At 51.5% G+C, this 13,949-nt stretch overlaps 1 protein-coding gene across 1 annotated transcript in view; it reads right to left on the reverse strand.

The window, feature by feature from the left end:
* Positions 1 to 13,949, reverse strand: part of SHANK3 (SH3 and multiple ankyrin repeat domains 3) — a 288,859-nt gene that overhangs the window by 249,396 nt on the left and 25,514 nt on the right. Inside the window, exon 4 of the mRNA XM_034063065.1 lies at positions 10,275 to 10,383. Within this exon, the coding sequence (XP_033918956.1) occupies positions 10,275 to 10,383 (109 nt within the window). The remainder of the gene's footprint in view (positions 1 to 10,274; positions 10,384 to 13,949) is intronic.

The following is a 13,949-nucleotide window of genomic DNA, read 5'->3' on the forward strand; positions in this document are numbered from 1 at the left end:
ACATACCATTTCATTAATCTCCTGTTGCACATCAGAGATGCCACCAGTTTGCTTATGAGATTGCAATGAGATTAACAGATTGCAATGGGTTTTAACAGTTTGCAATGAGATAAACAGGTTTCAAACGGAGAAGGACAAGAACTTCACAGACCACAAGCCATTGGGTTTCACCTGGTGTCTCCCCATCTAACCACAACTGTGGCCAAACCAGCCCTTTCACCTGTAAGTTCCAGCTACTGAACTTGAAAGCAAGAGGAAACACATCACACGTGAATGTGAGTTCTTCAGGTTGTTCATCAAGTACAAGCATCACTCCACAGCCAGCACAGGCTGGATGCAGCACAGGCAGAGCAGGAAAGGAGCAAGCTGCCACACTTGGGCCCAGGGCTGCTCCTTGCAGCCAGCACAAGGCTGGGGAGGCAGTGCCGTGCACAGCAAGTGTTTCTCCCCAATTACCTGTTCCTGCTGCTATTTGTCCTCACATCGTCCTGGGGCCGTGGTCGGTACAGTCAGAACTCTCTTTGTCAATGCAATCACTGCCTCATTCCCTGCTGCTCCCCAGTGGCCTCCCCGTGTTAAATCCTGAGGATTGCCTCTCTCTTTGCCACATGCTGAACTCTCACTCAGGCTCGGGGCTAAGTTTAGAATAACGGTAGAACTGCTCAAGTCCTTTTTTAACGCCCTCAGAATGTACCTACAGGAATTCTCCCTTTAATCTCTTGCAGACGGTTGATCTTGCCCAGAACATCATCCTGCAGCACTGAGACCTGAACCTGAAGTGGCAAATGAGGCTGCGATGGTTCATGACTGAGCAGAGCCAGCGGAAGGGGAACACGTGCAGCTTAAAACCACTCCCAAAAGCAGCTGAAATGAAGATAACAGGGCAGGATGATGCTGGATCTTCCTGCTGGCTCTGCGGGGAGGGTGGCACCACAAAGCACACAACATTCCATGGTGCGGTCAGTGTTCTGAGCCCATTGACCAGATTTCACTCTGCAGAAGAACACCCCTCCGAGCAGGGCAGTCAAGTGTGTGCCTTGGGGAGCTCCCATGTGCACCACCTGTGTGCAAGGGAGCTGCTCTGCTAGAACTCAGCACAGGACACGCGTGTATCACCTGCACACAGGAGGCATGAGGAGCCCCTGGTGTGACTGTGCTGCACCCCCCTGCACCAGCATTACACATACAAATGTGCTGTGCTAATGGCTGAAGAAGGGAAGCATTTCCCTCCTAACACTGGGGACACCCTGCATGAGAATCCCCAGAGCATGGCTGCTGCGTGGCCTGGGGGGAAAGAACAGCACAAAGCTGGGCAGAGAAACCGAGAGCAAGCACAGGGATCCTGGTGGGCCAGATGCCGTGGGCAGATGTGCATTACCCTTCTCATGTGCAGCACAGGTACATCCCTCTGAGCACCTCTGGCAGGATGATAGGGTTCTGATGTAAAAGGGAAGAGTTCATGAGGGAGGGAAGAGACCTCGCAGGCTGCAGGTAAGTGTGCATCTCTCCCTGTGAGGAAGAGGATCGTGGATAATGACCCACAAGTGGTTTCTGCTGAGATGGTTTTTAACCCAGGTCAAGAGAGGTAGAATAAAAGGCTACAGAAACTGAGCAGAGGGTGAATCAGTTTAACCAGGCATCTGTTCTACAAAGTCTCTGAGACAGCAAGAACAGCAGGGCAGGAACACGCTGCCTTCCGATGGGGACAAATGGAACACTTGTGTTCCCAGGAGTGGGTGAAGAACAAGCTTTAGCTGCTCAAGAGCTGAACGTCTACAACCTCAAGGGTTTGGATTCTCCCCCCCCCCCTCACTTTTGCAGGAGGAAAGAGAGTAAATGGTGTCTGTAATTATCCGAGCTGCTGAAGACCCAGCCACACAGAAAGCAGCAGTTGGTGTCAGAGCCTATTTGCAATATCCCTGGTAGAGTCATCCCTAGAGACACAGTGGATAAAAGAGCATGGCTAATAGCAAAGCTGCTCTGCCTAAAAGGAGAGCAGATTTACTACAGTGATTCTGTAACGGGTGTCTGAGGAGTTAAGAATAGCATTTATGTGCTGCAGCTTTAACTGTCTTTGCTAAATACCAAGCACTGGAAATACTGCCCTTCATTTACTGCTTCTCTTGGAATTCATACTTGGACATCTGCCCGTGGGCCCATCAATGTACAGGTAAACCTGAGCGCTCTGGGTTAACAGTTCAGTACTGGAGTATTCCCAAACACAGGCAGACTTCAGTTTGCAAGGTACCGGCAGAGAGGAAGCTGCACTTGGCAGCACTGACCTTTTCTCTCCATGCACAGGACCTGCAGGCTCTTAAAGGAGAAAGGCAAGAAACTCCCAAGGCCTTTGGAAAGAGTGTTTCCTCCCTCTGTCTGTATCCTCTTTAGTTTCAAGTGCTAACAGATTCCCACATCTGGCCAATGCATGAGGTGGGCATCTCCTCACAGAGACGGGAGGACCACTGCTCCAGAAGGACTTGGGGCAAGGATGTTCAAACACTCCCTGAGAAACTGAAGGAGGCCAAAGCTAAAACTCCAGACCCCAAGATCTGAAAGGTTTTAGGTTTCTGGACATGGTGCAATGGGGGATGGCTCCTGAACAGAGAACAGCTATGGCAGTTTGTGGCACTGTTGTCTTCAGAAAGTTCTCTTTCAGAAAGAGAGAGGCCTCTAGGTATGGGAGTGAGACACCACAAAGATGCTCTTGGATTTTAGCACTGGTGACTCCTTGTAGTGATCAGCATGACACAACAGGCGTCACTGATAACAATGAGACCTTCATCAGGAGATAGAGAGCAGCCTTTCTAATCTTGCTTTTCCTCATGGGTTTGCAGACAGGACTCTAACCTAAGGCTCTATCCATATGTCAGATCCATATATCCATGTGCTGCCATGGTACAGATGTTACTTTAAAAAAGTAGAAAGAAGAAACAGTGAAACTACAGAAACTAAAGCCCAAAACTGTATTTCTAAAGGAGTTGTTTGTTAATCCTGTTCCAAACCATTAGACCTTTGTATTAAAATAACTGTCTCCACAGCTTTGTGCAGCCTTTAAATACCACTCCATGTAACACACCAGTGCAGCTTCACACACAACACCCTGAAGGTTTGTTAGAACACCCTCTTTCACCTGCAGATGTGCTGGTTGGCAAAGTGCCTCCCCAGCCTTCCCCATGTTTACCCCTGCCCCACATTGGAGGGCCTTCAACCCAGCATCCTTGCTCAGCTCTTCACAGGACTCTCACCCAATGCTCTTCAGTAGCAAGCACTTTTTATCCCCACACTTGGGCTATTTGCACAGTTATGTACTTGACAAAACTAATTCCCCTCCATGAAGGAACAGAGAGGAGGTTGGGCTGGAACCAGAACACCACAACCAACTCCTGATGGGAGCCGCTGTGTGCCTTCACTGCCTGAGCTCCACTGCATCACAGCGGCCATGCAACCACACACAGCGTCTCCAGACCCAGGATCTCACACTGAAACAGGGCAAGTTCAGGTTAGATCTAAGGCAGAAGCTGTTCCCTGTGAGGGTGCTGAGGTGCTGGCTTAGAGCACCCTGCTCCAGTGGAAGGTGTCCCTGCCTGTGGCAGGGGATTGGAACTGGATGAGCTGCAAGGTCCCTTTAACCCAAACCATTCTACAACTCTATGATTCTATCTCAGCTATATATCCAAAGCAGTCCTATTGGTGATGAAACAATAAACAGCACCAGAGATGGGCACAGGGCCCCTGTCCTTTGGAGTCTATCTGGAAGAGTCCTTGTTTAAGGAGTCTTTAGGTCCCATCACTATCAGCAAGGGCCCCCCAAGCACACAGCAATGACAGAGGCAGCCCCATGAGGAGCCCTCTTCATCACCCAGGAGCAGGCACAGCACAGCAGCAGCACGCTGTGCCAGTGTGACTGCCTGCTCAGGCTGTCACCAGATCAGTGCTGCTCTCCTGCTCCACCACACAGGGTCCCTCCCTCCTCAGCTTTCATCAGCTTTCAGTAAATTCCAGTTCAATAACACGTCCCTGAGATCAGGACTGCCAAAGAGGAGCCTCATAGGGAATACGGTTTCTCTTTCCAGACATGGATCTATTCCAGCTGCACAAGGCCAGGCTGGATGGGGTTTGGAGCAACCTGCTCTAGTGGAAAGTGTCCCTGTCCATGGCAGGGGGCTGGAGCTGGAGGACCTCTAAGGTTCCTTCTATGATGCTATGACTCTATGCGTGTGTGGAAGAGCTATGGCAGGCTGGATGCACTATGCAGGGAAGAACCAGTCCTGTGTATGAAGTGTGAGCTGGTGGTAAATGACGGATGTGAATCAGAAGAGCAAACTGCAGTGCTGTGCAGCATCTGAGGTATGAACACTTACGGGAGGAGAGCTGGACAGCTGGGCTCAGGAGCCAGCCCACGAGGTAGCCCAGGGACAAGGATCTGCAGGGAGGGAACAGGGGAGACAGAGAAAGCAGGAGAGCAGAGCATCAAGATGGGCAACAGAACAGGAGAAACAACCATGATCAGCATCTCTGTGAGGAACCCAACTGGGGGAGCAAACAGTCACTGCACAAACACCCACATCCACAACAGAACGAAATGGGAACATCAAAGATGGATGAAGAAGGGAGCTTGGCATAGCTTGCTTTCCTGGTCTATCTCTGCATCCACTACTGGTATGGTCAAAAGGGAAATAGTCACCAAAAATAGACAAATCTCTTTTATGTTGTGATTTCTGTCTGCTCCCAGTGAGACCATCAGCTCTTTTTATACCAAGATTCATGAGAGGCTCAGGCTGGAAAGCATCACAAGAAAGACTGTTCAAAGCATGAGAGAAAACCAGTGACTCTCCCCCTCGAGCTGAACCACAGGAGACAGGGCTCAGCCTGCACACACAGGTGTGATATGTGAGGTCCCACCACATCTGTGGAGAGCTGGTGGATGAGCCGGAGGAGCAGAGCTGAGCTCACCTGGAGCAGATGGACATGGCCACACCAGCCAGGACCCATCCGAGCCCACTCAGCCCTGCAGCCATGGCCAGAGGCAGTTCTGCTGCCAGCCCCACACCAACCCTGCCAGGTCCATGCTCATGTCTTGGACTCCTCAGCATGAGATGCCCAGTGCAGGGCTGGCTGCTGGAGCATGTCTGGGTGCCCTTCACCCCACACTGCAAGTGTAGCCAAAGGAGGGGAACCACATGCTTGTCGTTCCATGTCTGAACACAGTCAGAGAGCCCATGAATTGTCTTTAGCACTGGATGAGCCTGTGACATTAAAGGGCAGAAATTTGCTAAAGGGCATGAGGACATGAAGGAAAGCTGAAGGACAGAAAGTCCATGTGCTCACACCAGAGATCCCATCAGTCCTACAAGCAAGAGGAGGCATCAGGCAAAACCCACTGGAAGTGACTCACCAGCCACGTGATGGGAGCAAACCCAAGAACATTGGACTGGGGAACACCAGCCCATCCGGGGGGATCCTCAGGGAACCCCACTTCACTGAGTGAGATAATGATGGTGGCTGAGAAATGGGCAGAGACATGGGGAAGAGGTTAACCTAAGAACACAGATGAAATGGTTCCAAAGAGGGAAGCACAGCCTCAGTGCAGTGTCAGATGTGATTAAATCCATCTGACAAAGACTGAGAGGAGGATTCCTTGTCTTCCTCTTTGCCCATTGCAGAATGCTAGGGAACAAGAAGACCTCAACTGCTCTTACAGCTCGAAGAGCGGTGGTGTAATTGGCAGTACAATTGCAGAGAATCACCCCAGCCTAGAGCATAGCAGGCACTTGTTATGAGAGTGAGAAAGTGTCATTACAGTCACTGGCTGCTACGTGAGTGGGCAAGGAGGAGAGTTTAAAATACAACCTCATCATCTCCTGTAGGACCACTGATGAGTCAGAGCCGGGCTCTGAATGTCTGTGGATGAGGAAGTGAAAAGGTCCTTCATAAGATGATGCTTCAGATCACTAACTTAAAACAATAGCACTAACTTCTGAGTGTTCATCTCAGAGTCACACAAATCACTCCTGGGGCAACTTCATCTGGAAGGAGGGTTCTGGGTGTCCCATCCAGCAAGCATAAAATACATCCTCATTTTATGAAAAGGAGAAAAATGATCCCTTTTCTATAGATCCTGTTCACTGAAACATAAGGGAATGCTGCTTTGGATCTCAGTGTAAGGAATAAAACCCTGCTAAATACCTGACTGCTATCAAGTCAACTAGGAATGACACTGAAAGAAGAAAGTCCCAGATAGCCAGGTGAGTATTTGATGCTTCCTAAGGGAAGTGGATGAGAAAATGGATCACAGGTAATGTAGGAGGTTTAAAACTAAAAGTACAATGTGACTGGGAAGTCCTAAAGTACAATTTCTGTGTGACCAACAGCTCCCGCTCCATAAAGCAGAGGACACCCAATGGCACATGCTGCTCACAGGTGAGTGCTGAGGGGACAGAGACAACCCAGCAACAGGACATGATGAAACAGAGAGGGCTCAATATGAACTGGGCATTGCAAAATGAAGAGTAACAGCACAACAAAGGACATTGAAGTGAAGAAATGCACCTTTGGCCTAGCAAACGATGATCAGAGAGTGGTTTAAATCTGATCATGCCACGGTGATGTCCCAGCCCTGTGCAAGCCGGTCAGTCACCAGCAGCGAGTGTCTGACTGCAAATACAGGCAGCAGAATCACTGACTTTCCCTTTGCTGCTGTGGAAATAAACTGGTTTCCTTCCCATGACCAAACAAGGATGTTTGACATGAGCTACCTGAGGTGGACTGAATTGTTTGCACCTAGTGAATGATGGGTATCCTGCTCCTTCTCTTCTCCCTAAAGATCTTCCTGGTGCAAGAAGAGTTCAGCTTTCATAGGTTTTGAAGTGTTAGGGCATTCCAAAAGGCCAGAAGGAAATCAGTGTCAGGCCAACGTTCAAAAAGGGGCAAGTAAAATGGTCCCTGAAGCTACAGGTCAAACAGTGACACTGACCCTGGGAAAACTGGTTTGGAATTTAATAAAGAACACTCATGTTATTAATATTGCTCTATCAGGCTTTACAGTAACTAGATCTTCCTCGGTAAATTAAGAGTCTGATGGATGCAGATAGCTGTGCTGATGCGAGGCTCACGCTTGGCTGCATCCTACATGGCATTAAAACGGGGGGTGTAAAACATCAGTCAGACACATCCCAGTGATCAAAAATCCCTGTGAAGAGCAGCACTAGGAGCGATCACTGGGGAATGTGGCAACCACGAGGGTGATGAAGAGGCTCTTCAGGTGCTGGACCTGACTCTGTTGAGATCCTAATTATCCTGAAGAGAATGCACATCTCTGATACATCAGTAGATGCCACAAGGAAGAGCTCGAGGTGCAAGCAGGGCTGGGCAATCCCAGAATAAGGAACAAGAAGATACAGAGATCCTGCAGGATGCATTTGAGATGCTCCAGGTTAGGAGGGATGTGCTGCAGCAGGTACTCCCTGTGGTCAGGGTTCTATGGGGGGTCAGGGTTCCAGGCTGGGGGCCACGCTGTGGGTCAGCAATGCTGGGGGAAGCAGCACCCGATGCCCTTCCATCATCCAGCTGGGAACAAGCAGGAGGAAAAACAACCTCTGAAAAGTCACACCATGGAATCAACCTGGGGATTGATTCCCTTTAAGCTCATCCATTCCAACCATTCCCAGCCCTGCCAAGGCCACCCCTGCCCCATGGCACTGAGGCCTCATCTCCATGGTGTGTGAACCCTTGCAGGGCCGGTGCCTGCAGCCCTGCCCTGGGCAGCCTGTTCCAATGCCTGAGCACCCTGTGGGGCAGGAATTGTTCCTCAGCTCCATCTAAACCTGCCCTGGTGCAGCTTGAGGCTGGTTCCTCTTGTCCCATCCCTTGTTCCTTGGGAGCAGAGCCCAGCCCCTCCTGGCTCCAGCCTCCTGCAGGCACTTGGAGGGAGCCATCAGGTCCCCCCTGAGCCTTCTCTTCTCCATCTGAACCCCACAGCTCCCTCAGCCCTTCCCCATCTCTTGTGCTCCAGGCCCTGCTCCAGCTCCATTGCCCTTCTCTGGAAGCTCCCAAGCAAGGAACTACTCTGTGGTTCACTTCATTCAACCAACACAGGCCAAGTCACCCCATGTTAAGGTGGGGGTAGGACACAGCAGGACATAATGTGGGGTCCCATCCAGAGCCACACATTCACCCCCATCCTCCCAATCACAGGGATCTGCAGGAAGAGCTGTGAGTGGCACAGGCTTGTACCTACACTGTTAAAAACCTCTTCAGAATGGAATAGTGACAACTAAACCACAGAAATGATGGCAAAGCTGGAGAAAATACCTTCAAATAGGAGACTGGTAGAGTTTGGCCTCTCTTTAATTAAGGCAAGGAGGACAGAATGCTGACTTGATTACCGTGTATAAATACCTCCATGTGAAGACACACCAGGTACTAAAGTGCTCTTTAATGTAGAAGATAAAGTGTAAGGACAGCTGGAAGCTGAAGCACACAGATAAATGAGATGGGAATTGGAAACAGGGTGATTAGCCAGAGGAAGGAGGAAAACGGATCCCCTGATCCCTGGAGGATTGATGGCTGTCTGGAAAACACGTTGGGATTTGCTTAGTGAGCACACACACATAGGGGGTGAAGAGCATCCTGCGAGGGACAGGTCAGGTTGGTGGGACAATAGCTCCATCTGGTCTCAAGTTCCTGGAGCCCTGAATACTGAACAGCAGATTTATGTCATCCTTTCCTGCTCACAGAACTTGTAAAGCAGTAGTGACGTGGGTGTGCACAAGCAGTCCAGAGAGGGTGTTCAGGACATGTCTGCTCCAACACTGCACATCTCATCACATCCACTCTGGGTTTGCCCTTGGTTCTGAATTGGATCCAAACAACTGTTTGGGTTGTGTTTTTCCTTCTCCCCCTCTATATTTAACACAGTCTCTCAGTATACTCCTAAGAGCCATTTCCCTCCTGTGAAGTGATGCCTGGGTTCAAACACATCAGATCCAAAACTCACAGCATCTTTCCAAGCAGCACACTGAACTCTGCAATGGAATGTGCCCTAAAAGCTGCATCAGCTCAGGGGAGTGGAGAACACCCTTTGTAAGGACAGATCCTCAAAATACTCATAAGGGCTTGGGCAAAACTGGAAGCCTCATGGAGCTGAGCTGCCTGGGGATGCTCCGGGGCAGACAGGGACCACACTTTCAGCCTATCACCTGTTTTCCATATGAGCAGCTGTTCATCAGGACACCAGTGGGTTCAGCCAGACCAACTACAGCAGCAAATGAACAGTGTGAGTGTTCCTGGGCACTGTTCAAATGGTCCTTGCCAGAGTTTGGCTGCACCAGCTTTCACCTTCCAGCCCAGGAGCTGGCAAGAGCCATTCCCAGAGGGAGCCTGTCTGCAGCTGCATTATCCAAGGGGATAAGAGGTTAACTGTGAACAGCACCACACATTGCTGCCTGACCTCGGGGCTGAGGCATGGGCTGGACACACCACATATCCGAGTACAGAGGTGGCCGGTGCTCCAGAAACAGCCCAAGAAACCATCCCACTGAACCAGAAACAGCTTGGAGCCCGCTCCAGGGCTGGAAACGTGCCCGTGGCTCACGCACAGGCTTCAGCTCCATGGTAAACACTGATCAGCTGCATCGCTTTCAAACAGGAACAGAAGCAGAACCCCCTGGCTCAGAACAAGACTCTGCAGCAGAGGAGATGGGCAGAGCTCCCTCCTCCCTGCCCTGGCAGTGCTGGGGTCTCACTCTTACAGCCAGGAGCCTGCAGGAACCCCAGAAGCCAGCACCAGTGACCGGCTTCATGGGGGGAGATTTGCTCAGACAGAGAAAAGTAAGATGAGGAAACCAGAGGCCAAGACTTTATTTTCTTGACCCCCAAAGCACTTCTGGAACCTTCTGATGGTTTCATGAAGAGATCCTCGGGCAGCCAATCGCATCCACCCTGGCCCAGAGGCAGCCTCATCCCCCCAGCATCCCAGCAAAGCTGTCACTGTGTGCTGTATCCCCAAGCTCTGAGTCCTACACACACACACACACACCATCTCCTGCCAAGAGCCTTCTGTAACTCCATGCTCCCAAGACCCAGCATCATAAGAAGACACACTGAGAAATTCCACTCCCATCCCTATGTTCCAAACTTTACACTGCAGACCATAACACATCATTTGTTCACCCCCTCAAGAACAACTGCCCCCCAAGTCCCCACTGTGACCCCCCCAGATCCTTTCTCCCCTAACCCTCTTCTGTCCCCCCCCTCTCTGCAGCAGCCAGTCTCACCTCCAGTATCCGGATCATGAAAGTTGGGGTCCAGTCCCTTCTCCAGCAGCCTGCAGACCTTGTCCACATTCAGCATCTGCACATACTCCATGAACTTCTTCAGGTTTGCCTGCAGCCAGGGAAGCCCAGGGAAACACACACCACAGGTTAACAGCCTGACACCAAGAAACCACCAGAGGAATATCCCCATTCAGGAGACTCTGTGGTTGCCCCATCCCTGGCAGTGCTCAAGGCCAGGTTGGACACAGGGGCTTGGAGCAGCTGCTCCAGTGGAAGGGGTCCCTGCCCGTGGCAGGGGTTGGAGCTGGAGGAGCTTTAAGGTCCCTTCCAACCCAAACCACGCTGTGGTTCTATGAAAAATAATGGGGCAGCACCCACCAGGAGCCAGGGCAGTGAATACACAATGGACATGATCCTACTATTGCTCTCCTCAAGACTGGGAATGCAGGATCACCCCATGGAAACCATCAGGGACTGCCACCCTGCTCTGTCCCAGGGCAAAGCCCCTGCTAAAGCACTTTGAGTTCATACACAGCAGGCACACCAACACACGTGTAACTGGACGTGTTTGTCCATGGTGCAGTGTGGCACTGGCTGTGGATGGTGCTGAGCTGCATCCCAGCTGTAGCACATCCTGCTGCAGCATCGGGTCCAGTGCTTGTGTCGCAAACTCATCTCATGGGCCTGTCACCCACTGCAGAACCTAAACCACACCTGAAGAACCCAAACTGCTCCAACACCAACCATTGCTGTATGGTGCAATGGGTACAGCTGCTGCACCAGCACGTGGAACTGGGCTGTGTGCTCGGTGTCACTGCTGTCTCCTGCCCAACACTAAACCTGTGTGTTCTGAGGGGACCGGGTGCCACAGGACCCTGCTGTGAGCCTGCATGGCTGTTGCACACTGTGGTTTGCCCCTTCTCCTGTCCTGGAGCTGCACTTGAACACATCCCTGCATTGCTTTCCTGCAGCTGTGCCAGGCAGACACTTGGGCAAGCACCGTGTGTGAGCACCAGCACATGCCTTACCCGGGGAGGTTTGGCTGTGAGCTGGTTGGGTTTGGGTTTATTCACTCGGAGCTGGCAGCAGCTCTGGGACAGGGTCTGACACAGCAGAGATGCTGAGGGAAGCCTGTGGGAAGGGCTTGGAGCTGCAGCCAAGGCTCAGGAGCTGCTCTGGCGCTGGGATCTCCTGCGCAGACACCGCGTGCACAGAGTGACTTCACACAGGGAACATAAACCGTTTTCAACATTTTCCCCTGATTTGACACAGAAAAATCCTATATTTTACGGAGAAAAACGAATTCCCAAGTGCTTCACTTCCAATATCTCTTTGAAGAGTGGAAAACAGAAGAAAGATAAATCTGAAAACACCAAATGGGATGCAGAGACCTGCCTGGTTCTTCTCAGAGGCCTCCTGTCCCAAATGCCATCACACATTACCTTGCATATTTTATCTCCTCAAGATTTCATTTTCTAAGAGGAAAGCTTCATACTTCTAGAAGCAGCTCTGCAGAGGAGCCTGCATATCCCAAAGCTTGGAGCATCATGGAGCCATGTTATAAAGCAGCAGGTTGTGTGTCCAGCATTACAGAGCCATGCCATAGAGCAGCCAAGTCACATATCTAACATTACAGAGGCATGTTATAGAGCAGCCAGGTCACATATCTAGTATTATAGAGCTCTTTGAGTAGGACCTGCCACACTGCCCCATCCCAGCAGAGCCCATGAGCTGAAGCAGAGCCCTGCACTGACAGAATCCCACTGCAGCCATGCAGTGCCTGGCCCCTCGCCCTGGCTACCTGCAGGATGCAGGTGCCACGGGGACACTAGAGGTAACACACAAAACCAAACACACATTCAGGTACAAGGTTCACACCCCCTAGAATCATGGAATGGTTTGGACTTGGCAGTGCTCAAGGCCAGGTTGGACACAGGGGCTTGGAGCAGCTGCTCCAGTGGAAGGGGTCCCTGCCTGTGGCAGGGGTTGGAGCTGGAGGAGCTTTAAGGTCCCTTCCAACCCAAACTGATTCCATGATTCCTGGGGACTCCAGGGACCAAGACACAGCCGAACACTGCACCTTGGCAGATGCAAGAGTGGCTCAGAGCAGTTCTGAGCTCTGAGACCAGACACATCGCAGGCAGTAACCAAACTTCTGCTCCTGAGGGTCTGCCAGTGCCTCTCATTCACATCCTGCCCAGCAGCACCCAGCAACACTCTGCTCACATGCATTCCTGGGTTCCCAGTGCTCGGGAACTGAGAGCAGTTCTTGACATCAGGAAGCTGATGCATTGTGTCAGCTTTTAATGGTACCCTTCAGAAAGGGAGCTGAAGAGCAAGTACATGACCAAAGGAGGATGCAGAGAGGCATCCTCGCTCTGGGAGCTGCATTCTCCTGTGTACATGTTTGTCACCAGTGTCCTGTGCACCAGGCACGCATGAGTGTGTCTGTGCATGGAATTTCCCTTCGGGGGAAATCAATGCCTACCCTGCATTTCCAGCTGAAGAACAGAGAAGGTTCATTCAGCTTCCCAAGGTCTCAGCCCAGATCCACAGCAGTGCTTCAGAAATCATTAACAAAGGCCAGAGATTTACCCAGTTAATGATCACACAGAACAAACATCCCTTCCCATCACTCGGAGCTAGCCATCAGCTATGGACACACAGCTTGGGCCCACATTCAGGGCTTGCTGCAGTCCTCAGACCTGACACTATGGGGAGAAAGCAGGACACCAGCACAGGGGTTCCTCACCCTCCCTGGACCCTGTGTGACAGCAGCAAACAGACACTCATCAGTCCCACAGGAAAGTCAAACCATCTATTTGGATAGGGGGAAACTGGAGGAGCTTTAAGGTCCCTTCCAACCCAAACCACCCTGTGATTCCATGGTTCTTTGTGTTTCTTGCCATAGACAGGGCCCAGGACACAGATGACATGACACCTATGGCAGTGCAACCAGCAAGCAGCAAGAGACCCCTGTGTTTCATCCCCAAGGCTTGATTAACTTCAGCCAACACAAACCCCTCCTCTGGCCTGGGAAGCACAGCCCCTCCATTCCCCCATCACACACATGGTGCCAGCACACATGGTGCCAGCATGGGTGGCTGCTCCCACATCCAGCTCCAGAGCCCATCTCTTCCCAAGGCCTTCCCAGCCTGTGCCATCCTTTCTGCTGCCTCCTCCCTGCACCACCATGGTCGTGGTGTTCGCTGCCCTCACCCAGCTCAGAGCCATGACTTGCACCACATCCCATTGCCCCTCAGAGAAGGGTCACTGCCCCCTCCGCACACACCAGCCCCAACAGGAAAGCTGGTGACAGTCACACTGCAGGTGTTGTCTGCCAGGGTCACACTTCCTTGTTGCTTTGTCACCCAGGGGCTGCCTGTAGCCCCTGCCCACACCCCAGCCCACACCAGGGTGCTGCTCTCCTGTATGGGTAGCTCACATCACAAGGGCTCACTGTCCATGGCCAGCACTGCTGACTCCATCCTGCCCATCACCTACAGCACCTTTCCCAGGTGGGAACATGCCAAGTCTCTTGGTAACACGATGTCCTTCTTGCACATCTGGTAAACACCAGGGATGTTGTGTCTCGGCACAATGGGATTGCTGCTTCCCAACATATAGGTTTTGCACTCCTATTTCTGAACAGTCTGAATTCAATGAGGAAAGCAC

Source organism: Melopsittacus undulatus, chromosome 5 (genome assembly GCF_012275295.1).
Source record: "Melopsittacus undulatus isolate bMelUnd1 chromosome 5, bMelUnd1.mat.Z, whole genome shotgun sequence".
NCBI lineage: Eukaryota > Metazoa > Chordata > Aves > Psittaciformes > Psittaculidae > Melopsittacus > Melopsittacus undulatus.